This window comes from Ranitomeya imitator, chromosome 3 (assembly GCF_032444005.1).
Source record: "Ranitomeya imitator isolate aRanImi1 chromosome 3, aRanImi1.pri, whole genome shotgun sequence".
NCBI classification, from domain to species: domain Eukaryota; kingdom Metazoa; phylum Chordata; class Amphibia; order Anura; family Dendrobatidae; genus Ranitomeya; species Ranitomeya imitator.
Window position 1 is genome coordinate 795,031,826 of NC_091284.1, and position 27,002 is coordinate 795,058,827.

General features: G+C 43.4%; 1 protein-coding gene across 3 annotated transcripts in view; it reads left to right on the top strand.

Annotated features, from left to right (window-relative positions):
• Positions 1–612: 612 nt before the first annotated feature.
• The window catches only part of CFAP300 (cilia and flagella associated protein 300), a 133,324-nt gene continuing 106,934 nt past the window's right edge, over positions 613–27,002 (top strand). For 2 of the 3 annotated variants that reach the window (XR_011319440.1, XM_069759190.1), the window contains exon 1: positions 13,430–13,568. Coding sequence is in view for 2 of the 3 variants with exons in the window: in XM_069759190.1 (XP_069615291.1) it covers positions 13,465–13,568 (104 nt within the window). In the remaining variant the exon portion in view is untranslated. Of the gene's footprint in view, positions 724–13,429; positions 13,569–27,002 lie in introns of those variants that run through there. The other variant, XM_069759192.1, reaches the window with a different exon arrangement.

A 27,002-nucleotide genomic window follows, 5' to 3' on the forward strand; every position in this document is an offset into this window, starting at 1 on the left:
GGGTCCTGCGACCCCCAACAAGCAAGGTGCAAAAAGTCCAACTTTTGCGGATTTTTTGCAATTTGTTGGTCGGGGTTGCAATACCCTTTGGGATAGTAATGCAACTCCATTCACTTGAATTGCGCGGCAATGTAGCCGCGACACCTAGTGAACCGTGTTGTTGTGGCCAAAGTCGATAGTTCGCCCCGGCCTAGTTCCATTTAAATGGGGCTGTGGGTTCTCATCAGGAACCATCCAGTAGAGCCGGTGACCGGCATACTCTAATCACCTATGTCTTTCATTATAATCCGCCTCTTCGTTATAATCAGCGGTTATAAATATCGCTCGTCTCACCAGGCAAACAACAATTAGGGTTGAACTTGACTTCACAGTCATGTAGGTAATAAAGCAATCTGTCCCTAGTAAAGTCGCACTCTCTTTGATTCTCCAGTCCTGCAGAACAAGTTACTGCTCAGGGTTTAACTTCCTTCATAAAAACTTCGACAGGTTAAGTTTTTTGATTGACGTCAATAAAGAAATATGGAGAACGTCATCCACAGAGGTCATGACATTACTGGAGGAGACCAGGGATCGTAAAGACTCTGCTACAAGCAGAACTTTCTACCTGGGAAGAAGGAGGGGTCGACATAAAAAAATGGACGTGCCGAAAAGTGAGGCTATCCTGCGAGTCATTGACTACACATGGATAGTTCCACAGAGCTACTCAGGACTGTGTAACTTGCGGTGAGTGGGCTGCGTGGGCATTTTGTGAATTTCCCAGGTGATACGCTATCAAAAATGGAGTGCCATCATGAGGTTGGGCCAGTTTGTGGTTGACATTAATGGTGGAGAACTGTGGCTGGCACTAAGAGGGGCACCGTGCGGCTGGGGAGGCAGTGTTGATATGTTGAAGGTGGAGACCATACACAGTGGGGGAAATAAGTATTTGATACGCTGCCGATTTTGCAAGTTTTCCCACCTACAAAGAATGGAGAGGTCTGTAATTTTTATCGTAGGTAACTTTAACTGTGAGAGACAGAATCTGACAATAAAAAAAAAAAAAATCACATTGTATGATTTTTATATAATTTGCATGAAATAAGTATTTGATCACCGACCAACCAGCAAGAATTCTGGCTCTCACAGACCTGTTAGTTCTTCTTTAAGAAGCCTCCTACTCTGCACTCATTGCCTGTAGTAATTGTACCTGTTTGAACTTGTTACCTGTATAAAAGACACCTGTCCACACACTCAATCACAATCCAACCTCTCCAACATGGTCAAGACCAAAGAGCTGTCTTAAAGGCAACCAGGGACAAAATTGTCCAAATGTTTGTTGCATTCATAGCCAAGAATGTCCCTGCTACGATAATTTATAAGCATCGGAAAAAGTCTTTTTTATCACAATTTTGTGCTCAAATATCAACATAACATGATGATATTTTAACATAAATGTTCTTTATGAGCATTCTCAAATTATGGAGAAAGTTATGCATTCTCAGCCACCTTAACTTGACCTACGTGGACTGATCACTCAGTTCACATCCTGAAATATGGTGTCTCTGAATTCCTAAAGAAAAGGTACAGGAAAGATAAATATCTTGGTACCGTGTTAGCCAGTAGACAGAAAAATATTTAGAATTGAGAGTCCTCAGTGGTTGATACCTTTTAATGGCTAACTGAAAATATGGTAACAAATTGCAAGCTTTCTAGACTACACAGGTCTCTTCATCAGGCATAGACTAAAAGAAATTCTGAAGAATCACATACCGTATATACTCGAGTATAAGCCGACCCGAGTATAAGCCGACCCCCCTAATTTTGCCACAAAAAACTGGGAAAACTTATTGACTCGAGTTTAAGCCTAGGGTGGAAATGCAGCATTTACCGGTGAATTTCAATAATAAAAATAGATCATTATTTCCCCATAGCTGTGCCATATAGTGCTCTGCACTGTTCATTATTTCCCCATAGCTGTGCCATATAGTGCTCTGCACCGTTCATATTGCCCCATATCTGTGCCCCATATAGTGCTCTGCACCGTTCATATTGCCCCATATCTGTGCCCTATATGCTCTGCATTGTTCATATTGCCCCATATCTGTGCCCCATATAGTGCTCTGCACCGTTCATATTGCCCCATATCTGTGCCCTATATGCTCTGCACCGTTCATATTGCCCCATATCTGTGCCCCATATAGTGCTCTGCACCGTTCATATTGCCCCATATCTGTGCCCTATATGCTCTGCACCGTTCATATTGCCCCCATATCTGTGCCCCATATATGCTCTGCACCGTTCATACTGCCCCCATATCTGTGCCCCATATAGTGCTCTGCACCGTTCATATTGCCCCATATCTGTGCCATATAGTGCTCTGCACCGTTCATACTGCCCCATATAGTGCTCTGCACCGTTCATACTGCCCCATACAGTGCTCTGCACCGTTCATACTGCCCCATATAGTGCTCTGCACCGTTCATATTGCCCAATATCTGTGCCCCATATAGTGCTCTGCACCGTTCATTTTTGTCCCATAGCTGTGCCCCATATAGTGCTCTGCACCGTTCATACTGCCCCATATAGTGCTCTGCACCGTTCATACTGCCCCATACAGTGCTCTGCACCGTTCATACTGCCCCATATAGTGCTCTGCACCGTTCATACTGCCCCATATAGTGCTCTGCACCGTTCATACTGCCCCATATAGTGCTCTGCACCGTTCATACTGCCCCATATAGTGCTCTGCACCGTTCATACTGCCCCATACAGTGCTCTGCACCGTTCATACTGCCCCATACAGTGCTCTGCACCGTTCATACTGCCCCATACAGTGCTCTGCACCGTTCATACTGCCCCATATAGTGCTCTGCACCGTTCATACTGCCCCATAAAGTGCTCTGCACCGTTCATACTGCCCCATATAGTGCTCTGCACCGTTCATACTGCCCCATACAGTGCTCTGCACCGTTCATACTGCCCCATATAGTGCTCTGCACCGTTCATACTGCCCCATACAGTGCTCTGCACCGTTCATACTGCCCCATATAGTGCTCTGCATCGTTCATACTGCCCCATATAGTGCTCTGCATCGTTCACACTGCCCCATACAGTGCTCTGCACCGTTCATACTGCCCCATACAGTGCTCTGCACTGTTCATACTGCCCCATATAGTGCTCTGCACCTTTCATACTGCCCCATACAGTGCTCTGCACCGTTCATACTGCCCCATACAGTGCTCTGCACCGTTCATACTGCCCCATATAGTGCTCTGCACCGTTCATACTGCCCCATACAGTGCTCTGCACCGTTCATACTGCCCCATATAGTGCTCTGCACCGTTCATACTGCCCCATATAGTGCTCTGCACCGTTCATTTTTGTCCCATAGCTGTGCCCCATATAGTGCTCTGCACCGTTCATACTGCCCCATATAGTGCTCTGCACCGTTCATACTGCCCCATACAGTGCTCTGCACCGTTCATACTGCCCCATATAGTGCTCTGCACCGTTCATACTGCCCCATACAGTGCTCTGCACCGTTCATACTGCCCCATACAGTGCTCTGCACCGTTCATACTGCCCCATATAGTGCTCTGCACCGTTCATGCTGCCCCATACAGTGCTCTGCACCGTTCATACTGCCCCATATAGTGCTCTGCATCGTTCATACTGCCCCATACAGTGCTCTGCACCGTTCATACTGCCCCATACAGTGCTCTGCACCGTTCATACTGCCCCATACAGTGCTCTGCACCGTTCATACTGCCCCATATAGTGCTCTGCACCGTTCATACTGCCCCATACAGTGCTCTGCACCGTTCATACTGCCCCATATAGTGCTCTGCACCGTTCATACTGCCCCATATAGTGTTCTGCACCGTTCATACTGCCCCATACAGTGCTCTGCACCGTTCATATTTCCCTATAGATGCTCCACATAAATCTGTGCCGCTGCTGCAATAAAAAAAAAAAAGCCATACTCACCTCTCTTGATTGCAGCTCCCGGCGTCTCGTTCCGGCGTCCGGTCCCGGCGTCTCTCTCCGCTCTGACTGATCAGGCAGAGGGCGCCGCGCACACTATATGCGTCATCGCGCCCTCTGACCTGCACAGTCAGAGCAGAGATAGACGCCGGGAAGATGGAGCGGCGCCCGGCGGCTGGAACGGGTACAGGTAAGTATGACATACTTACCTAGTACCAGCGATCCTGGCGCTCCCCGCCTGTCACAAGGTCTTCTGTGCTGCAGCTCTTCCTGTCAGCGGTCACCGGCACCGCTGATTAGAGAAATGAATAGGCGGCTCCACCCCTATGGGAGGTGGAGCTGCCTATTCATTTTTCTAATGAGCGGTCCCACGTGACAGCTGAAGAGGGGAAGAAGCAGCAGCACAGAAGACCGTGGGACGGCAGGGGGAGCGTCAGGATCGCTGGGACTAGGTAAGTATACCTCAGCGCCCTCTCCCCCTCACCCGCCGACCCCACCGCTACCGTGACTCGAGTATAAGCCGAGAGGGGCACTTTCAGGCCAAAAATTTGGGCTGAAAATCTCGGCTTATACTCGAGTATATACGGTATTTATCCACTGCACAGCACAGAACTGTCATTATGGGAGAGTGATAAGTGATAAACAGTTGTGTCCATAAATATTGGAAAGTTCCTAGATTAGGAATGAATGTTTTGTTGTCCTCTGGTTGGGGTCTGGTTCTGTTATGATGACCCCACATTTTCTGAAGTACAAATTCCTTAATTGATGTAAAAAGACATAAATCCATGCGACACATTCATTCCTGCACTAAGTGTGTCAAAGGTCGTCATCAGTTTATACTCCCAGATTCTCCTGTCTCTCTGAGATTTGAAGCTACCTTTCAATAAAAGTAATTTCAGGTCCATGGTGCTATGATCAGGCATACAAAAATGTTTGGCCACAGGTAGATCCATTTTTTTTCTCTTATTGTATGGCGATGAGAGTTCATCCTTGTTCTCAGTTTCTGCCCTGTCTCCCCCACATACAGATCCCCAGTTGGACATTTAGTACAAATAATTAGGTACACCACATTAGAAGTGACGCAGCTGAAAGTACCTGGTATCTTGTAGTCCTGATGTGAATTGGGGATCTTTATCTTGTCCGTGGTCATTATAAATGGACAGGTTTTACATTTTTTCTGGTTGCAAGGAAAGGTTCCTGCAGCTGTTGGAGAGGACAGGGACATTCTGACAATGATGCTTCTTAGATTTGGGGGCTGCCTAAAACACAGTAGTGGGGGGTCTGGAAAAATGGATTGTAAGCGGGCATCTTTTTGCAGTAAAGGTTGTAATTTCCGTGCAGTTCCCCTTAGCACCTCCAGATTTGGATTGTAGGTAACTACTAGAAGCACCCGGTTATTTTCTTCTTTAGCTTTGTAATGTAGCAGATGATTCCTTGATATTCTGGTGGCTCTTGTGATCTGATTTTCAATTGTTCTTGGATGGTAGCCCTGATTCAAAAAGATCTTTCTGAGGCGACCAAGGTGTTCATCCCTATCCATGGGGTGGAACATATACGATTGTATCTGATGGCTTGGCTGTAGACAATAGAGTTTTTTATGTGTTTTGGATGGAAACTGTCCCATTTAAGGTATGTTGGACGGTCGATTGCCTTCTGATACAGGGATGTCTCTATTTTATTGTTCTGCAGCTTAATGATGGTGTCCAAAACTTAATTTCAGTACAGGAGTAGTTGAGTGTCAAGTTGATGGTGGGATGAAAGTGATTAAACTGTTCATGGAACGTCTTTAGCTGCGGCTCAGACTCCGTCCAGATGACTAAAATGTCATCGATGTAGCGGTAGTAGGCCAGAGGCCTGATGGGACATGAGGACAAAAAGTCACTTTCAAGCTTGGCCATGAAAAGATTTGCATACTGTGGAGCCATTTTACTTCCCATTGCTGTGCCAGTCTCCTGTAGATAGATCTTGTTGTGAAATTCAAAGTAATTGTGGGTGAGGATGAATTTTATAAGTTTCACCACAGAATCCGCATCAGTCCCTGCGTTTTCCAGGAAGAATTTGCAGGCATTTAATCCATCCTGGTGTGGGATATTGAAGTACAAAGATTCCACATCCATGGTGGCCAGGATGGTTCCTTCTGGTAGAAGACCTATTGCTGATAGTTTATTCAATAGGTCAGTAGTGCCCTGAATGAAGCTGGGTGTCTCCTTTACCCTCAGGCGCAGTCTCCTGAAAAAAATTGTCCATATCACTGCAGAGTCCAGTTTTATCCAGGGCCCTAGTAGGACAAAATAAGAGTCCTCTGGAAAGCACGGCCAGCTCCACTTTGTTGGGTTTATAATCTGCCAGGCCTTCACTGCTGTGGTTTTCAGTTGCTGTTTGTTTGTGGGCCTTTCTGTCTGAAGTTTAGGCTTTAACAAGTGAAATGCTGCTCAATTGGGTTGAGATCAGGTGACTGACTTGGCCATTCAAGAATATTCCACTTCTTTGCTTTAATAAACTCCTGGGTTGCTTTGGCTTTATGTTTTGGGTCATTGTCCATCTGTAGTATGAAACGACGACCAATCAGTTTGGCTGCATTTGGCTGGATCTGAGCACACAGTATGGCGGCTCTGAATACCTCAGAATTCATTCAGCTGCCTCTGTCCTGTGTCACATCATCAATAAACACTAGTGACCCAGTGCCACTGGCAGCCATGCATGCCCGCGCCATCACACTGCCTCCGCCGTGTTTTACAGATGATGTGGTATGCTTTGGATCATGAGCTGTACCACGCCTTCGCCATACTTTTCTCTTTCCATCATTCTGGTAGAGGTTGATCTTGGTTTCATCTGTCCAAAGAATGTTCTTCCAGAACTGTGCTGGCTTTTTTAGATTTTTTTAGCCTTTTTCTTCTTGATGCTTATGAGTGGCTGCACCGTGCAGTGAACCCTCTGTATTTACTTTCATGCAGTCTTCTCTCTATGGTAGATTTGGATATTGATATGCCGACCTCCTGGAGAGTGTTGGTCACTTGGTTGGCTGTTGTGAAGGGATTTCTCTTCACCATGGAGATTATTCTGCGATCATCCACCACTGTTGTCTTCCGTGAGCGCCCAGGTCTTTTTGCATTGATGAGTTCACCAGTGCTTTCTTTCTTTCTCAGGATGTACCAAACTGTAGATTTTGCCACTCCTAATATTGTAGCAATTTCTCGGATGGGTTTTTTCTGTTTTCGCAGCTTAACCCTGCTGTTTTGTTTGCATTTACTGTACACTTGTAGTGTTCCGGGTCACTATGACCCGGCTTATTAAACCTTGATTTTAGACACTCTAACTCCTTTTTTTTTTATACTTTTTGCTTACTAGACTGTTTGTGAACATGGTTGGTAGTAAAAAAAAAGAAAAATGAACTAGAAATCTTTTTTTTTTTTGTTTTTATTCTGAAAAAACAGATCCATCCAATGAGCAAAACGAAAATAGAAAACTACACATATTTTGTAAAAAAAAAAAACAATCAAATCAAACATTTTGTGATAAAAAAATAAAGATAATAAAGATTACAATGTGAATATATTTACATGATCATATAAATTTACGGATTCTTGCATGAAAAACAATACACATGATTTTTGCCTAGAAATGTTTTACAGCCAGAACATGTTATACTCGTCTTGTTGTCACAAGTAGAAGGGCAATAGCTGCATCTTTTTCTTTTGATGCCGGAAGAGGCCATGGGGGTAGAAGCACACAGCTGCTCTCCAAAGAAATTGAAAGGTAACATGTCTGGGCTAGCATATGTGTACTGATAAGAGCAGAGAAGATAAGAACCCTTCTGAAAACAAGCAGATAAGCCAGGAAGACAGACTTACTTAGCAAAAAAAAATTATTTGCAAGACTTTACAGCTCAGCTTTACAAAAAAAAAGTCTTAGACAGCGCGTTCTGAGCAGTCCGTTCTGCGCATAATATACACGTGTAGTGCACACCTAGTGATCTCTCCGGATGCAATCTACATTTTAGAATAGACTGCGCACCAAAAATAATCAATATAAAGCCATTTTTATGGTGCACAGATCTCAATGCATACCCCCGGTAGAGCGCGTGTACGACCCCATTGAAATAATTTAGGAAATAAATCAATTGATATACAATACTAGATGCAATAAATAGACCCAACTGAGGTTATAACTCCTTTATTTCACTGAAAATATGGCCTCACAGCTGTAAAAAACGATGTCGGGTCACTATGACCCGAACACAACAAGTGTAACTTTTTGCGTGTAGCAAAAAGTAAACGAAAAAAACAAAATACTCATAGGTAGGTTCCCCCAAATGAGGAAAAGTCAAGGAGTCTCAAGTTTTATAGACTTACAGAAAAAAATCTACAGGGCCGCAAAAAGTCTGTTCGGGACACTATGACCCGAACAGAACAGCAGGGTTAAGGATGACTTGTTTCACCTGCATGGAGAGTGCCTTTGACCGCATGTTTACTTCACAGCAAAACCTTCCAAATGCAAGCACCACACCTCAAATCAACTCCAGGCCTTTTATCTGCTTAATTGAGAATGACAAAACGAAGGGATTGCCCACACCTGTCCATTAAATAGCCTTGGAGTCAATTGTCCAATTACTTTTGGTCCCTTTAAAAACAGGGTGTCACATGTTAAGGAGCTGAAACTTCTAAACCGTTCATCCAATTTTAATGTGGATACCCTCAAATGAAAGCTGAAAGTCTGAACTTCAGCTGCATCTGAATTGCTTTGTTTAAAATTCATTGTGGTAATGTCTATAACCAAAATTAGAAAAATGTTGTCTCTGTCCAAATACAGTATATATGGACCTAGCTGTAATTATTTGTACTAAATGTCCAACTGGGGGTCTGTATGTTGGGGAGACAGGGCAAAAACTGAGCAATAATAAAAAAAGGCAGCCGACAGCACATCAATAATGGGATGCACGCTCCAGTCCAACGACCCAATTGGAAATGAACAATCTTAGAAATAATAGGAACAGCATCCAGTCCAGGTGATGAAAAAAAAATCAAAAGTTTTATTCTGCCATAATGCAACGTTTCGACCCAAAAAGGTCTTTGTCAAGCAAGGGCAAAAACTGAGAACAAGGATAAATTCTGACCGCCATACAATAAAAGAAAAAAGAATGGATCTACCTGTGGCCAAACATTTTTGCATTAATCCTAAATGAATAAAGCACCCACACTAAGGGCACGAAGGGGTGCCAGGATGTAAATAAGTGGTCCAGTGCATATAAATACAAGAAACCAAAGAGGAAAGAAAGCACCAAAAGAACCAATATCTGAAATAAATAGTAAATTTTATTAAACCAAAAAATTAAAAACATAACACAACAGGAACACAAGACAGATGACAGGGATCACACCACAAAGAGTGGCAACATGGTGTCCACCAGGCAAACCATAGTACATATCAAAAACAATGACTATAACAAACCTTGTTAGTATGTACCCAATAGAAAGCAACAGTGCAAAATCTATGGGAGTGGTAAAATAAATACTAAGTGTATGGAGCACCAACAAAGGATAACTATGTCCAAAAAGGACGTGCACAAATGAGCGTTAGATAAAGTAGAAGGAGGTTTACCTGTGGAGACCACGATGCCAAAAAAATGGATCTACCTGTGGCCAAACATTTTTGTATGCCTGATCATAGCACCATGGACCTGAAATTACTTGTATTGAAAGGTAGCTTCAAATCTCAGAGAGACAGCAGAATCTGGGAGTATAAACGTATGACGACCTTTGACAGTCTTAGTGCAGGAATGAATGTGTCACATGGATTTATGTCTTTTTACATCAATTAAGGAATTTTCACTTCAGACCATGTGGGGTCATCATAACAGAACCAGACCCCAACCCGAGGACAACAAAACATTCACTCCTAATCTAGGAACTTTCCAATATTTATGGACACAACTGTTTATCACTTATCACTCTCCCATAATGACAGTTCTGTGCTGTGTTGTGCATAAATATGTGATTCTTCAGAATTTGCTTTAGTCTATGCCTGATGAAGAGACCTGTGTAGTCTCGAAAGCTTTCAATGTGTTACCATCTTTTCAGTTAGCCATTAAAAGGTATCAACCACTGAGGTCTCTCAATTCTAAATATTTTTCTAAAGAAAAGATGTAACCCTGGCCTCAGGCACCAGCTAACAGACTCCAAAAGGCAACCGGCATCAAAGTGGCTTTTTAATGTCATAATTTTTAGGGATAAGATGATTCCACTGGATCACTCCAAAAACAAAGATGCTGCCCAAAGAACCATACCAGATCAGATTAAAAAATGTCACCTTACATCTTTACTGATAGTAATTCATGGATAAAAATTCAGAACTCAAGAATACGGACAACAATACTTAAAGTGGTTATCCAGTCTTTTTTCCCTACTTATTGGCAAGTAGTTGCTTCCAGTTCTGCCCTGCAAAGATCTCTCCCAGCTTAGAACAGTCACTGTTCTCTCCTGATGATGATTTTCCTACTTCCTATGATGACACGTCGACAGAGAAATTCCTTCTCTTCCGCTCTGCTATGTTGAAAGATCGTCATTGCTGATATATTGATTGACTGTTGGCGCAGCCTAACGTAGCAAGGATCCATGTGTCTATCAACATGACCAACATGACGTCGGCAGTGATGCCCTGTTAATAGAACAGAGTGAAAGAGAAGAAACTGCCCTGTAGATGTGACGTCACAGGAAGGAGAATTGTCTCATGGAGTGGTCCGTGATTGTAGCAAAGCCTTCGAGAGTCATCACCACCAATCCACGCAATGAATCCACAATGGGCATGGTTGGGAAGGTCATCTCTGAACTTCACAGAACCTATCATTGTTGGACGGTACGGATCAATAATGTTAAAGAACCATTTTAAAGCTGAGATCCAAGAGTGCGGCACGAAGACGGTGGCTTTAATTAAACCATATCTTTGACAAATCTCTACACGTGACACAGAGAAAACAAACAAGAAACTGTTTCGCTAAGAGTTTTAGTGCACCTGTCAAATATCTCTTTTGAAGAACCGGTCCTAGAAATTGCTGCAGGAAGGCGATTTACCAAATTCAAGATATTCCTGTTCAACTTGATGCAGTTATGAAATACATCACTCCTTTAAAACAGTTGACTCAGGAGTACATGGAAGTCTGTAAAAGTTCTGTGTAAAGCTGTGTAAGCTCCAGTTTAGTCCTTCATCAATGGAAGCTAACAGTATGAAGATTTTATGGAACTTAGAAAATTAATCTCATCTAATCTCATCATCGACGTAACAACCTCTCGTAAATCAACACATCAACTTGTCAAAGACCAATCAACCCTTCCTCAAGATTTACCGTAGTTCAATTTTCACTCAATTTTCTCATTGGGGCCAACAAATAACATTTTGTTAAGACTAGATATTCCAATACTCGGTTTCTTGTCCAAAAGTTGCCATCAAGGTTGTATCCATAGGTTGTGTAGTGCACCCATGGCGATAAGTGGGCCCAAGGATCCTTCTCCCCCATAAGAGGAGAATAGTACCATAAGTGAAGATATAGATTTTGCAAGAGCTTAAAGTTACCCAAGTGCGACTGACCTATAGAAAAAAAGCAAAAAGGCCTCCTATATTGTAATAGTTTCACAACATCTACAACATTGTTGGTCCTTGGTTAGTCATGGAGGCAATAAGCATCTGGAAAGCAAAGTATAACATGACTTTTGGGTTCTCTGTGATGTGATGTGGCGCAGTAGCCATGGGTGAGGTACTCGTGTTCTACGCCCTGGCAAGCTACAGGAAATTGGGGGTCCTGGCTGATTGTGTAGACGTCAGCTGTAGGGGCGCTACAACCTTGCAGACCGCGTGATACCGGTGACATTGGCTGGCCAGGACCAGGTGTTCTAAAGTTCAATGAGGTGTACCAACACTCGAAAATAAACTGTCTTTTACTGAACAAAAACGTAGGGAAGAGTATGGACAGTGGATAGCGGGTGCAAAACTTCATGGCCATTTCTCCTAAAACAAAGAACATCTTCATACACATAGTTTCTTTCCTTCACTCACTAGGTTTGCCTCTGTTGGTTCCTCTGCCTTCACCACAACCCAACACAGTGCTTCGGTTGTCCCCCTTGTCCCAATAACGGCACTACAATCCAGTAAGTGAGAGTCCTATTTCTCAACCTGCAGTTCGGCCACCAAGTATTAAGTCTTGTTTGCCAGAGGCATCATAGTAACATAGTAACATAGTTAGTAAGGCCGAAAAAAGACATTTGTCCATCCAGTTCAGCCTATATTCCATCATAATAAATCCCCAGATCTACGTCCTTCTACAGAACCTAATTGTATGATACAATATTGTTCTGCTCCAGGAAGACATCCAGGCCTCTCTTGAACCCCTCGACTGAGTTCGCCATCACCACCTCCTCAGGCAAGCAATTCCAGATTCTCACTGCCCTAACAGTAAAGAATCATATACTTATTTCTCACTGCAAAATGCAAATAAATTTATATAATTTATACAATGTGATTTTCTGGATTTTATTTTTGATATTCTATCGCTCAATGTTAAAATGAACCTACCCTTAAAATTATAGACTGTTCATGTCTTTGTCAGTGGGCAAACTTACAAAAACAGCAAGGGATCAAATACCTATTTCCCTCACTGTATCTATGTAAGGAGGAAGACCGGGCTGCGGGTGCCTGTACTGAGCCGGGTTCCGGACTTTTGAGGCTGCCTCCCTTGTTGACCGGGGGGAAGAAATGAGGAACAGGACCAACCTCTTGACCTGGGTAGAAGGGCCGATATGAAAAGAAAAACGCACGCAGCAGCAGGCGGTCTGGCGTGAACGAGCAGCAGCCAAGTAGGAGATTGTTATTTTGACTATTTCCTGCAATTACATAGTCACAGGACTGAAGGTGTCAAATGTGTTTTTTTTTCACCATTTCACCTCGCTGGGAATTTTTTGCCCAATTTTTCATTGTCTTTCAAAACTACAATTCGTCTCGCAAAAAAAACCAAACCCAAACCCTCGTGATGGAAAATGTTGTAAAAAAATATCTTTCTTGGCCGAAAGTGAGGGGGAAAAAAAGGAAAGCATAAAAACTTGGAGGAGGGGGTGAAATGGCGCTGTGTGAAGGAATTAGAAAGGGGCGAAGCATAAAACAAAAGGTTAAAAAAATAAACGCTTGTAAATAACGTATAAAAAGTCACGGCGATTTTTACAAAAACAAACAAAGCCCTGGAGTTTTACTGGATTTGTATATTTGTCATCAGGACATTTCCTATTAACTGAGGACTTGGCTTTTCTCAATGTCCTTGTAGTCTACATTAATCAGGATTGGTATTGACCATCAATCCCTGGAGCACCACAAGTCGCAGAAGCATAACACAGCACTAGGCGGAACGTTTACACCGCGCAAACATTTCCGGCCGGACACATTTTCCCGGCGCACAGGCTGAGTTTTGTTGCCAAGGAGACAGAAACCCGGCAGAATGCAAACTGAAAGTGAAGCAGAAAGATGGCGCATGGAGACGGAGGAGGCAATTTCACGTTTCACCAGGTGCCCAACCGGACTTTTACCTTCCTGGACAACAGAGACACCCGGGAGCTGCTGACCAAGTGGTAACTACCAGTCTGTGCCCACCTGTCCCCCCGGTGTGATGCCTGCTGTGCTGGATGATGCTTGTGCTGCCTAATCTGTGCTAATAAGGGGGGTCTCCTGATCAGGACCCTCATCTTTTAGTGATCTGGATACAGTACGGACCCCACATTACTGGGGTCAGGCGTTATTTCCAATATGGCAGCGCTCCCTATTATCAAGGCACAAGATGTCTGCCCTCCCTGTGGTGTCTGGTGGTGTCCTGCACGGGCGCTCGCTGCGGCCTCCATGGATTGGGCCGGTGGCCTGCAGATCCCCCATCAGATCTATACCCGGAGATCAGGCGATAAGTCATCACCCTCATCTCATTTTCATATTCATGTTCCGCCATCAGTGTGCTATAATGTGCGGCGAAGGCGTTATCCTACTAAAGAGGGCACTGTCATTAAAGGGGAGGTTGTGACCCCCCAAACTCAAAATAAATCCTTTACATACATTCATATGGGGGAACTTGTCCCCTAGAAGAACAATATTTAGTAGTGAAGACTTATCTAAATTTGCATAAAAGCATTTTATTCGATATGTAAATGAGGCGGCCTCTGCGCAGCCATTGGCGGGGCCCAGGGCAGAACGCCCCCTCCCTCAGTTAGGGTATGAGTCCACGTTCAGGATTTTACACAGGTAAAATCTGCACCTGAGGTCACTGGCAGGTCACCTGCGTTGTCCTTGCGTTGTTTCAGCAATGTAAGGACATGCTGCGTTCTTAAAACGCGCCGCATCTGCGTTTCCGTGGGTCTGCCGCATGCGTCTTTTAATGCATAGTGGAGACGGGATTTCATGAAATGCTGTAACATCTGGACGCTGCGGCTCTACGCAGCGTTTCCTGCACGTGGAAACATACCCTTACAATCCTCCTACATCAGGGTCACACATGTGAATGCAAAATCATCCGTTTTACGTACAGAAAAAGTTGATGATTTTTCATCTGTAATCAATCAATGTGTCTTTTTTTTTTACATGAACAGTAATAATAAAGGACAACAGCAGTTTCCTAACTTTATAATTGTAATGTATCCATGAGAAATAATGCGTGATGTGTGGATGGTAACCCATACGTGTTAGGTTCTTTATACACCCTTTGACTTATAATGCAGAATACAGATCTTATGTGTAAAGCGTTCATGTGAACTACCACATTGATCTGTGTCGGGCTTGTACAGACATCCATAATTTTAGTCCGGATGCTTTGCAACAAAACATCTGATCGCACTTTGACTAATGTTATTTTATGGAGCCGTGCACACATCTGTTTTTTTTTTCCTTCCAGAGCCGGTACGAGGAAAAACTCGTAGCATGCTCGATTTGCATCTTTTATTTGGATCATACTCGGCCATTCAAGTCCGTGGAAGCCATCAGACTGCACTCGGATGACATCTGAGTGCAGTCCAATTTTCACAGACTGAGAGGAAGGAGACTTTTTGTTTATCTTCTCATCCTAGATTACTGGCTAACACATCACTCTCCAACTAAATATTCTTCAAAAAAAACCTCTCACACACAGATATATATTATATATAATATATACAGTGGGGCAAAAAAGTATTTAGTCAGTCAGCAATAGTGCAAGTTCCACCACTTAAAAAGATGAGAGGCGTCGGTAATTTACATCATAGGTAGACCTCAACTATGGGAGACAAACTGAGAAAAAAAAATCCAGAAAATCACATTGTCTGTTTTTTTAACATTTTATTTGCATATTATGGTGGAAAATAAGTATTTGGTCAGAAACAAAATTTCATCTCAATACTTTGTAATATATCCTTTGTTGGCAATGACAGAGGTCAAACGTTTTCTGTAAGTCTTCACAAGGTTGCCACACACTGTTGTTGGTATGTTGGCCCATTCCTCCATGCAGATCTCCTCTAGAGCAGTGATGTTTTTGGCTTTTCGCTTGGCAACACGGACTTTCAACTCCCTCCAAAGGTTTTCTATAGGGTTGAGATCTGGAGACTGGCTAGGCCACTCCAGGACCTTGAAATGCTTCTTACGAAGCCACTCCTTCGTTGCCCTGGCAGTGTGCTTTGGATCATTGTCATGTTGAAAGACCCAGCCACGTTTCATCTTCAATGCCCTTGCTGATGGAAGGAGGTTTGCACTCAAAATCTCACGATACATAGCCCCATTCATTCTTTCATGTACCCGGATCAGTCGTCCTGGCCCCTTTGCAGAGAAACAGCCCCAAAGCATGATGTTTCCACCACCATGCTTTACAGTAGGTATGGTGTTTGATGGATGCAACTCAGTATTCTTTTTCCTCCAAACACGACAAGTTGTGTTTCTACCAAACAGTTCCAGTTTGGTTTCATCAGACCATAGGACATTCTCCCAAAACTCCTCTGGATCATTCAAATGCTCTCTAGCAAACTTCAGACGGGCCCGGACATGTACTGGCTTAAGCAGTGGGACACGTCTGGCACTGCAGGATCTGAGTCCATGGTGGCGTAGTGTGTTACTTATGGTAGGCCTTGTTACATTGGTCCCAGCTCTCTGCAGTTCATTCACTAGGTCCCCCCGCGTGGTTCTGGGATTTTTGCTCACCGTTCTTGTGATCATTCTGACCCCACGGGGTGGGATTTTGCGTGGAGCCCCAGATCGAGGGAGATTATCAGTGGTCTTGTATGTCTTCCATTTTCTAATTATTGCTCCCACTGTTGATTTCTTCACTGCAAGCTGGTTGGCTATTGCAGATTCAGTCTTCCCAGCCTGGTGCAGGGCTACAATTTTGTTTCTGGTGTCCTTTGACAGCTCTTTGGTCTTCACCATAGTGGAGTTTGGAGTCAGACTGTTTGAGGGTGTGCACAGGTGTCTTTTTATACTGATAACAAGTTTAAACAGGTGCCATTACTACAGGTAATGAGTGGAGGAAAGAGGAGACTCTTAAAGAAGAAGTTACAGGTCTGTGAGAGCCAGAAATCTTGATTGTTTGTTTCTGACCAAATACTTATTTTCCACCATAATATGCAAATAAAATGTTAAAAAAACAGACAATGTGATTTTCTGGATTCTTTTTTCTCAGTTTGACTCCCATAGTTGAGGTCTACCTATGATGTAAATTACAGACGCCTCTCATCTTTTTAAGTGGTGGAACTTGCACTATTGCTGACTGACTAAATACTTTTTTGCCCCACTGTATATATATTATATATAATATATATATATTAGAATAAGGAAAGAATATAAGATTTCTCAACAACAAGACCATTAATATGAGGCAGACAGGTGGGACTGGGGTAACATTTCTATCACCTGTATGCCCATATTAATAGGTCCTACACGTCCCAGGGGTGACCGATTCCCTTTACCACAGACTTGTCTGTTCCTTCCCGGCTCCTTTCCCCCATGGACATCAATCACACTGCTCTGTGCTCGTTAATAACAAGTAAATACCATTAACTCACTTGCTCAGTGCTGGGAGTAAACACTGGACATTTAGGGACAATTTAAGGTCTTGTGAACACTTTTTGGCTTCCCTTTCTTGTACAGTATGGGGGGGGGGGACTGGATTTAGAAGATGTGATCAGACTGGAGTCAGCGCAGCTCCTTCACACGGGTCTCAGTTTTACTAAGATTAAAATGTAATGTAATGAGAGATGCTAGTAAAGCAGGGGATACGACTACTTTGTAATGTTAACATTGCCTCTTAATTCCTAGGCGAAAACCTTTGAATACCTCATACATTTTTTATTTTGTTACCCCCCCCCCCCTTTTTTTTTTTTTTTTACTTATCGTAGCTCTATTTGAGTTAGGGATCATGTAAACTACAGTCATGGCCGAAAGTGTCGCCACTCTTGAAATTGTTCCAGAAAATGATTTATTTTTCTAGACAATGGTTGCAGTTGCACATATTTTGTTATACACGTGTTCATTTCCTTTGTGTGTATTGGAACAACACAGAAAACAGAGAGAAAAGGCAAGTTGGACATAATTTGACACTAAACCCCAAGCATGGTACAGGCAGAATTGTTGGCACCTTCCCAAAATTGTGGATGAACAACATTGTTTCAAGGATGTGATGCTCTTTCCAACTCACCTGTGGCAAGTAACAGGTGTGGGCAATTTGAAAATCATATCTGAAACCAGGTAAAAAGGGTGAGGTTGACACAATCTTTGCATTTTACGTCATTGTGGCACAGTAAGCATGGAGAACAGAAAAAGAAGAGAACTGTTTGAAAACCAAAATTGTTGAATTATATCAACAATCTCAAGATTACAAGTCCATCCCCAGAGATCTTGATGTTCCTGCAGGCAGCTCTGTGGAGTCGGTAAGCCAAACCTCCGACTCTGACTCCGACTCCTCAATTTTCCTGACTGCACAGCAGTTCCTCACTTCTGAGCATGTACATAAAGTGCAGCACAAAGTCATCTCCACTAAAAGCCTAGGTCCTTAGATCGGGGACAGAATAGATATTTCTAGGGACAATTTTACAATTTTCCCAAATTGTTATGAAAACATTTACAGCACATCCTGCACTGAACTACTGAACCCAATGTATTATATATTTTAGTAGTCTGAGTTGGTCCATTTTATTACGACTCCGACTTCACCTAAATGGATACCTACTCCAACTCCACGGCCCTGCCTGCAGGCTCAGTAAGCATCAGTGTCAGCACGAACTATCCATCCGCATTTCATGTTTTGGGGTTATTTTGCTGCTTCTGGCACTGGGTGCCTTGACTGTGTGGAAGGCACCATGAAATCTGAAGATTACCAACGTATTTTGAGTCGCAATGTAGTGCCAAGTGTCAGAAAACTGGGTTTGCGTCATGGGTCTTAACCCCTTACCGACCTCCGCCGTACTATTACTGTGGAGGTCAGATACCCCACTTTGATGCAAGGCTCAAAGCCGGGACATGTCAGCTGTTTTGTACAGCTGACATGTGCGCGCAATAGCGGCGGGTGAAATCGCGATTCACCCGCCGCTATTAACTAGTTAAATGCCGCTGTCAAATGCTGACAGCGGCATATAACCGGCGCTTCCGGCCGGAAATGAGCGCATCGCCGACCCCCGTCTCATGATCAGGGGTCAGCGATGCGTCGGCATAGCAACCAGAGGTCTCCTTGAGACCTCTATGGTCACTGATGCCGGTTTGCTGTGAGCGCCACCCTGTTGTCAGCGCTCATAGCAAACCTGCAATTCAGCTGCATAGGAGCGATCTGATGATCGCTGCTATGTAGCAGAGCTGATCGTGCTGTGCCAGCTTCTAGCCTCCCATGGAGGCTATTGAAGCATAGCAAAAGTAAAAAAATAAAAAAAAAAGTAAAATAAAAAAATCTGAAAGTTTAAATCACCCCCCTTTTGCCCCATTCAAAATAAAACAATAAAAATCAAACCTACACATATTTGGTATTGCCGCGTTCACAGAATCACCCGATCTATCAATAAAAAAAAGGATTAACCTGATCGCTAAACAGCCCTAACGAGAAAAAAATTTGAAACGCCAGAATTACTTTTTTTGGTCGCCGCAACATTGCATTAAAATGTAATAACGAGTGATCAAAAGAACGTATCTGCACCAAAATGGTATCATTAAAAACGCCAGCTCGGCACGCAAAAAATAAGCCTTCACCTGACCCCAGATCATGAAAAATGGAGACGCTACGTGTATTGGAAAATTGCGCAATTTTTTTTTTTTTTAGCAAAGTTTGGAATTTTTTTTACCACTTAGATAAAACGTAACCTAGTCATGTTAGGTGTCCATGAACTCGTAATGACCTGGAGAATCATAATATCAGGTCAGTTTTAGCATTTAGTGAACCTAGCAAAAAACCCGAACAAAAAACTTGTGGGATTGCACTTTTTTTGCAATTTCACCGCACTTGGAATTTGTTTCCCGTCTTCTAGTACACGACATGCTAAAACCAATGGTGTCGTTGAAAAGTGCAACTCGTCCCGCAAAAAATAAGCCCTCACGTGGCCAAATTGACGAAAAAATAAAAAAGTTATGGCTCTGGGAAGGAGTGGAGCGAAAAACGAGAACGGGAAAAGGGCAAGGTCGTGAAGGGGTTAAAGCAGGACAATGAGCCCACACATACTTCAAGAAGCCCCCAGAAATGATTGCAAACAAAGCACTGGAGAGATCTGAAGTGGCAGCAATGAGTCCGAATCTAAATCCCATTGATCACCTGTGGAGAGATCTTAAACTTGCTGTTGGGAGAAGTCGCCTTCACATATGAGCGACCTGGAGCAGTTTGCAAAAGAAGAGTGGTCCGAAATTCTAGCTAAGCAATATAAGACAGAAAAACTTGTTATACTGTATAGATGAGCAATATACAGTGGGGAAATATTCAATATTCAAAAAGGGCTCTAAAAGTGAACCTGGAAATGATAGGCCAGTAAGTCTAACCTCTATTGTTGGTAAAATATTTGAAGGGTTTCTGAGGGATGTTATTCTGGATTATCTCAATGAGAATAAAGGTACCGTCACACTTAGCGACGCTGCAGCGATACCGACAACGATCCGGATCGCTGCAGCGTCGCTGTTTGGTCGCTGGAGAGCTGTCACACAGACCGCTCTCCAGCGACCAACGATCCCGAGGTCCCCGGTAACCAGGGTAAACATCGGGTAACTAAGCGCAGGGCCGCGCTTAGTAACCCGATGTTTACCCTGGTTACCATCGTAAAAAAACAAACAGTACATACTTACATTCAGCTGTCTGTCCCTTGCCGTCTGTTTGCTGCACTGACTGCTGGCCGCAAAGTGAAAGCACAGCACAGCCACAGCGGTGACTCACCGCTGTGTGACTCACCGCTGTGCTGTGCTTTCACTTTCACTTTGCGGCCAGCAGTCAGTGCAGCAAACAGACGGCAAGGGACAGACAGCTGAATGTAAGTATGTACTGTTTGTTTTTTTACGATGGTAACCAGGGTAAACATTGGGTTACTAAGCGCGGCCCTGCGCTTAGTTACCCGATGTTTACCCTGGTTACCAGTGAAGACATCGCTGAATCGGTGTCACACACGCCGATTCAGCGATGTCTGCGGGGAGTCCAGCGACCAAATAAAGTTCTGGACTTTCTTCCCCGACCAGCGACAGCACAGCAGGGGCCTGATCGCTGCTGCCTGTCACACTGGACGATATCGCTAGCGAGGACGCTGCAACGTCACGGATCGCTAGCGATATCGTCTAGTGTGACGGTACCTTAACTGTGTAACTCCATATCAGCATGGGTTTATGAGAAATCGCTCCTGTCAAACCAATCTAATCAGTTTTTATGAAGAGGTAAGCTATAGGCTGGACCACGGTGAGTCATTGGACGTGGTATATCTCGATTTTTCCAAAGCGTTTGATACCGTGCCGCACAAGAGGTTGGTACACAAAATGAGAATGCTTGGTCTGGGGGAAATTGTGTGTAACTGGCTTAGTGATAGAAAGCAGAGGGTGGTTATAAATGGTATAGTCTCTAACTGGGTCGCTGTGACCAGTGGGGTACCGCAGGGGTCAGTATTGGTACCTGTTCTCTTCAACATATTCATTAATGATCTGGTAGAAGGTTTACACAGTAAAATATCGATATTTGCAGATGATACAAAACTATGTAAAGCAGTTAATACAAGAGAAGATAGTATTCTGCTACAGATGGATCTGGATAAGTTGGAAACTTGGGCTGAAAGGTGGCAGATGAGGTTTAACAATGATAAATGTAAGGTTATACACATGGGAAGAAGGAATCAATATCACCATTACACACTGAATGGGAAACCACTGGGTAAATCTGACAGGGAGAAGGACTTGGGGATCCTAGTTAATGATAAACTTACCTGGAGCAGCCAGTGCCAGGCAGCAGCTGCCAAGGCAAACAGGATCATGGGGTGCATTAAAAGAGGTCTGGATACACATGATGAGAGCATTATACTGCCTCTGTACAAATCCCTAGTTAGACCGCACATGGAGTACTGTGTCCAGTTTTGGGCACCGGTGCACAGGAAGGATATAATGGAACTAGAGAGAGTACAAAGGAGGGCAACAAAATTAATAATGGGGACGCGAGAACTACAATACCCAGATAGATTAGCGAAATTAGGATTATTTAGTCTAGAAAAAAGACGACTGAGGGGCGATCTAATAACCATGTATAAGTATATAAGGGGACAATACAAATATCTCGCTGAGGATCTGTTTATACCAAGGAAGGTGACGGGCACAAGGGGGCATTCTTTGCGTCTGGAGGAGAGAAGGTTTTTCCACCAACATAGAAGAGGATTCTTTACTGTTAGGGCAGTGAGAATCTGGAATTGCTTGCCTGAGGAGGTGGTGATGGCGAACTCAGTCGAGGGGTTCAAGAGAGGCCTGGATGTCTTCCTGGAGCAGAACAATATTGTATCTTACAGTTATTAGGGTCTTTAGGACGTAGATCTGGGGATTTATACTGATGGAATATAGGCTGAACTGGATGGACAAATGTCTTTTTTCGGCCTTACTAACTATGTTACTATGAAATAATTATTTGATCCCTTGCTGATTTTGTAAGTTTGCCCACTGATAGACATGAACAGTCTATAATTTTAAGGGTAGGTTAATTTTAACATTGATAGAATATCAAAAATAAAATCCAGAAAATCACCTTGTATACATTATATAAATTTATTTGAATTTTGCAGTGAGAAATAAGTATTTGATCAACTACCAACCATTAAGAGTTCTGGCTCCTACAGACCAGTTAGAAGCTCCTAATCAACTCATTACCTGCATTAAAGACCGCTGTCTCACATAGTCACCTTTTTAAAAGACTCCTGTGCACAGACTCAATTCATCACTCAGACTTTAACCTCTACAACATGGGCAAGACCAAAGAGCTTTATAAGGATGTCAGGGACAAGAGCATAGACCTGCACAAAGCTGGAATGGGTTGCAAAGCCATAAGTAAGATGCTTGGTGAGAAGGAGACAACTGTCAATCGACATCGATCTGGGGCACCATGAGAAATCTCACCTTGTGGGGTATCCTTCATCATGAGGAAGGTGAGAGATCAGCCTAAAACTACATGGGGAACTTGTTAATGATCTCAATGCAGCTGGGACCACAGTCACCAAGAAAACCATTGGTAACATATTGTGTTGTAAAGGTTTTAAATCCTGCAGTGCCCCCAAGGTCCCCCTGCTCAAGAAGGCACATGTGCAGGCCAGTCTGAAGATTGCCAATGAACACCTGGATGATTCTGTGAGTCATTGGGAGAAGGTGCTGTGGTCAGATGAGACAAAAATTGAGCTCTTTGGCATTAACTCAACTTGCCTTGTTTGGAGGAAGAGAAATGCTGCCTATGACCCAAAGAACACCATCCCCGCTGTCAAGCATGGAGGTGGAAACATGTTTTGGGGGTGTTTCTCTGCTAAGGGCACAGGACTACGCGACTGCATCAATGGGAGAATGGATGGAGCCATGTACCGTAAAATCCTGAGTGACTACCTCCTTTCCTCCACCAGGACATTAAAAATGGGTCGTGGCTGGGTCTTCCAGCAAGACAATGACCCAAAACACAGCCAAGGCAACAAAGGAGTGGCTCAAAAATAAGGACATTAAGGTCATGGAGTGGCTTAGCCAGCCTCCAGACCTTAATTCCATAGAAAACTTAAGGAGGGAGTTGAAGCTCTGAGTTGCCAAGCGACAACCTCAAAATCTTAACCCCTTTATCCCATATGACGTACTATCCCGTCGGGGTGGGGTGGGCTTTAATTCCCACCGACGGGATAGTACGTCATATGCGATCGGCCGCGCTCACGGGGAGAGCGCGGCCGGGTGTCAGCTGCCTATCGCAGCTGACATCCGGCACTATGTGCCAGGAGCGGTCACGGACCGCTCCCGGCACATTAACCCCCGGCACACCGCGATCAAAGATGATGGCGATGTGCCGGCGGTATAGGGAAGCTTCCCGCAGGGAGGGGGCTCCCTGCGGGCTTCCCTGAGCCCCCCGCAGCAACGCGATGTGATCGCGTTGCTGCGAGGGTCTTACCTCCCTCCCTCCTTCTTCCAGGCCCGGATCCAAGGTGGCCGCGGATCCGGGTCCTGCAGGGATGGAGGTGGCTTCACAGAAGCCTGCTCAGAGCAGGCACTGTGAAGCAGCCTGCACTTCTATCAGATCGGTGATCTGACAGAGTGCTGTGCAAACTGTCAGATCATCGATCTGTGATGTCCCCCCCTGGGGCAAAGTAAAAAAAATGTTTTCCAAATGTGTAAAAAAAAATATTCCAAAATAATGAAAAAAAAAAAATATTATTCCCATAAATACATTTCTTTATCTAAACAAACAAAAAAAAAACAATAAAAGAACACATATTTAGTATCGCCGCGTCCGTAACGACCCGACCTATAAAACTGGCCCACTAGTTAACCCCTTCAGTAAACACTGTAAGAAAAAAAAAGAGTCAAAAAATAACGCTTTATTATCATACCGCCGAACAAAAAGTGTAATAACACGCGATCAAAAAGACAGATATAAATAACCATGGTACCGCTGAAAGCGTCATCTTGTCCCGCAAAAAACGAGCCGCCATACATCATGATCAGCAAAAAAATAAAAAAGTTATAGTCCTCAGAATAAGGCGATGCAAAAATAATTATTTTTTCTATAAAATAGTTTTTATCGTATAAAAGCGCCAAAACATAAAAAAATAATATAAATGAGGTATCGCTGTAATCGTACTGACCCGAAGAATAAAACTGCTTTATCAATTTTACCAAACGCGGAACGGTATAAACGCCTCCCCCAAAAGAAATTCATGAATAGCTGGTTTTTGGTCATTCTGCCTCACAAAAATCGGAATAAAAAGCGATCAAAAAATGTGACGTGCCCAAAAATGTTACCAATAAAAACGTCAACTCGTCCCGCAAAAAACAAGACCTCACATGACTCTGTGGACCAAAATATGGAAAATTTATAGCTCTCAAAATGTGGTAACGCAAAAAATATTTTTTGCAATAAAAAGCGTCTTTCAGTGTGTGACGGCTGCCAATCATAAAAATCCGCTAAAAAACCCGCTATAAAAGTAAATCAAACCCCCCTTCATCACCCCCTTAGTTAGGAAAAAATTAAACAAATGTATTTATTTCCATTTTCCCATTAGGGCTAGGGTTAGGGCAAGGGTTAGGGTTAGGGCTAGGGTTAGGGCTAGGGCTAGGGTTGGGGCTAGGGTTAAGGCTACCGTTAGGGTTGGGGCTAAAGTTAGGGTTAGGGTTGGGGCTAAAGTTACGATTAGGGTTTAGATTACATTTACGGTTGGGAATAGGGTTGGGATTAGGGTTATGGGTGTGTCAGGGTTAGAGGTGTGGTTAGGGTTACTGTTGGGATTAGGGTTAGGGGTGTGTTTGGATTAGGGTTTCAGTTATAATTGGGGGGTTTCCACTGTTTAGGCACATCAGGGGCTCTCCAAACGCGACATGGCGTCCGATCTCAATTCCAGCCAATTCTGCGTTGAAAAAGTAAAACAGTGCTTTTTCCCTTCCGAGCTCTCCCGTGTGCCCAAACAGGGGTTTACCCCAACATATGGGGTATCAGCGTACTCAGGACAAATAGGACAACAACCTTTGGAGTCCAATTTCTCCTGTTACCCTTGGGAAAATACAAAACTGGGGGCTAAAAAATAATTTTGTGGGAAAAAAAAAGATTTTTTATTTTCACGGCTCTGCGTTATAAACTGTAGTGAAACACTTGGGGGTTCAAAGTTCTTACAACACATCTAGATAAGTTCCTTGGGGGGTCTACTTTACAAAATGGGGTCACTTGTGGGGGGTTTCTACTGTTTAGGTACATTAGGGGCTCTGCAAACGCAATGTGATGCCTGCAGACCATTCCATCTAAGTCTGCATTCCAAATGGCGCTCCTTCCCTTCCGAGCCCTTCCATGCGTCCAAACGGTGGTTCCCCCCCACATATGGGGTATCAGCGTACTCAGGACAAATTGCACAACAACTTTTGGGGTCCAATTTCTCCTGCTACCCTCGGGAAAATACAAAACTGGGGGCTAAAAAAATAATTTTTGTGGGAAAAAATTTTTGTTTTATTTTTACGGCTCTGCATTATAAACTTCTGTGAAGCCCTTGGTGGGTCAAAGCGCTCAAAACACATCTAGATAAGTTCCTTAGGGGGTCTACTTTCCAAAATGGTGTCACTTGTGGGGGGTTTCAATGTTTAGGAACATCAGTGGCTCTCCAAACGCAACATGGGGTCCCATCTCAATTCCTGTCAATTTTGCATTGAAAAGTCAAACGGCGCTACTTCCCTTCCGAGCTCTCCCATGCGCCCAAACAATGGTTTTCCCCCACATATGGGGTATCAGCGTACTCAGGACAAATTGTACAACAACTTTTGGGGTCCAATTTCTTCTCTTACCCTTGGGAAAATAAAAAATTTGGGGCGAAATGAATTTTTGTGAAAAAATATGATTTTTTATTTTTACGGTTCTGCATTATAAACTTCTGTGAAGCACTTGGTGGGTCAAAGTGCTCACCACACCTCTAGATAAGTTCCTTAGGGGGTCTACTTTCCAAAATGGTGTCACTTGTGGGGGGTTTCAATGTTTAGGCACATCAGGGGCTCCCCAAACGCAACATGGCGTCCCATCTCAATTCCAGTCAATTTTGCATTGAAAAGTCAAATGGCGCTCCTTCGCTTCCGAGCTCTGTCATGCGCCCAAACAGTGGTTTACCCCCACATATGGGGTATCGGCGTACTCAGGACAAATTGTACAACAACTTTTGGGGTCCTTTTTCTCCTGTTACCCTTGGTAAAATAAAACAAATTGGAGCTGAAATAAATTTTTTGTGAAAAAAAGTTAAATGTTAATTTTTATTTAAACATTCCAAAAATTCCTGTGAAGCACCAGAAGGGTTAATAAACTTCTTGAATATGGTTTTGAGCACCTTGAGGGGTGCAGTTTTTAGAATGGTGTCACACTTGGGTATTTTCTATCATATAGACCCCTCAAAATGACTTCAAATGAGATGTGGTCCCTAAAAAAAATGGTGTTGTAAAAATGAGAAATTGCTGGTCAACTTTTAACCCTTATAACTCCCTAACAAAAAAAAATTTTGGTTCCAAAATTGTGCTGATGTAAAGTAGACATGTGGGAAATGTTACTTATTAAGTATTTTGTGTGACATATCTCTGTGATTTAATTGCATAAAAATTCAAAGTTGGAAAATTGCGAAATTTTCAAAATTTTCGCCAAATTTCCGTTTTTTTCACAAATAAACGCAGGTAATATCAAAGAAATTTTACCACTATCATGAAGTACAATATGTCTTGAGAAAACAGTGTCAGAATCACTGGGATCCGTTGAAGCGTTCCAGAGTTATAACCTCATAAAGGGACAGTGGTCAGAATTGTAAAAATTGGCCCGGTCATTAACGTGCAAACCACCCTTGGGGCTTAAGGGGTTAATGATCTGCAAAGAGGAGTGGACC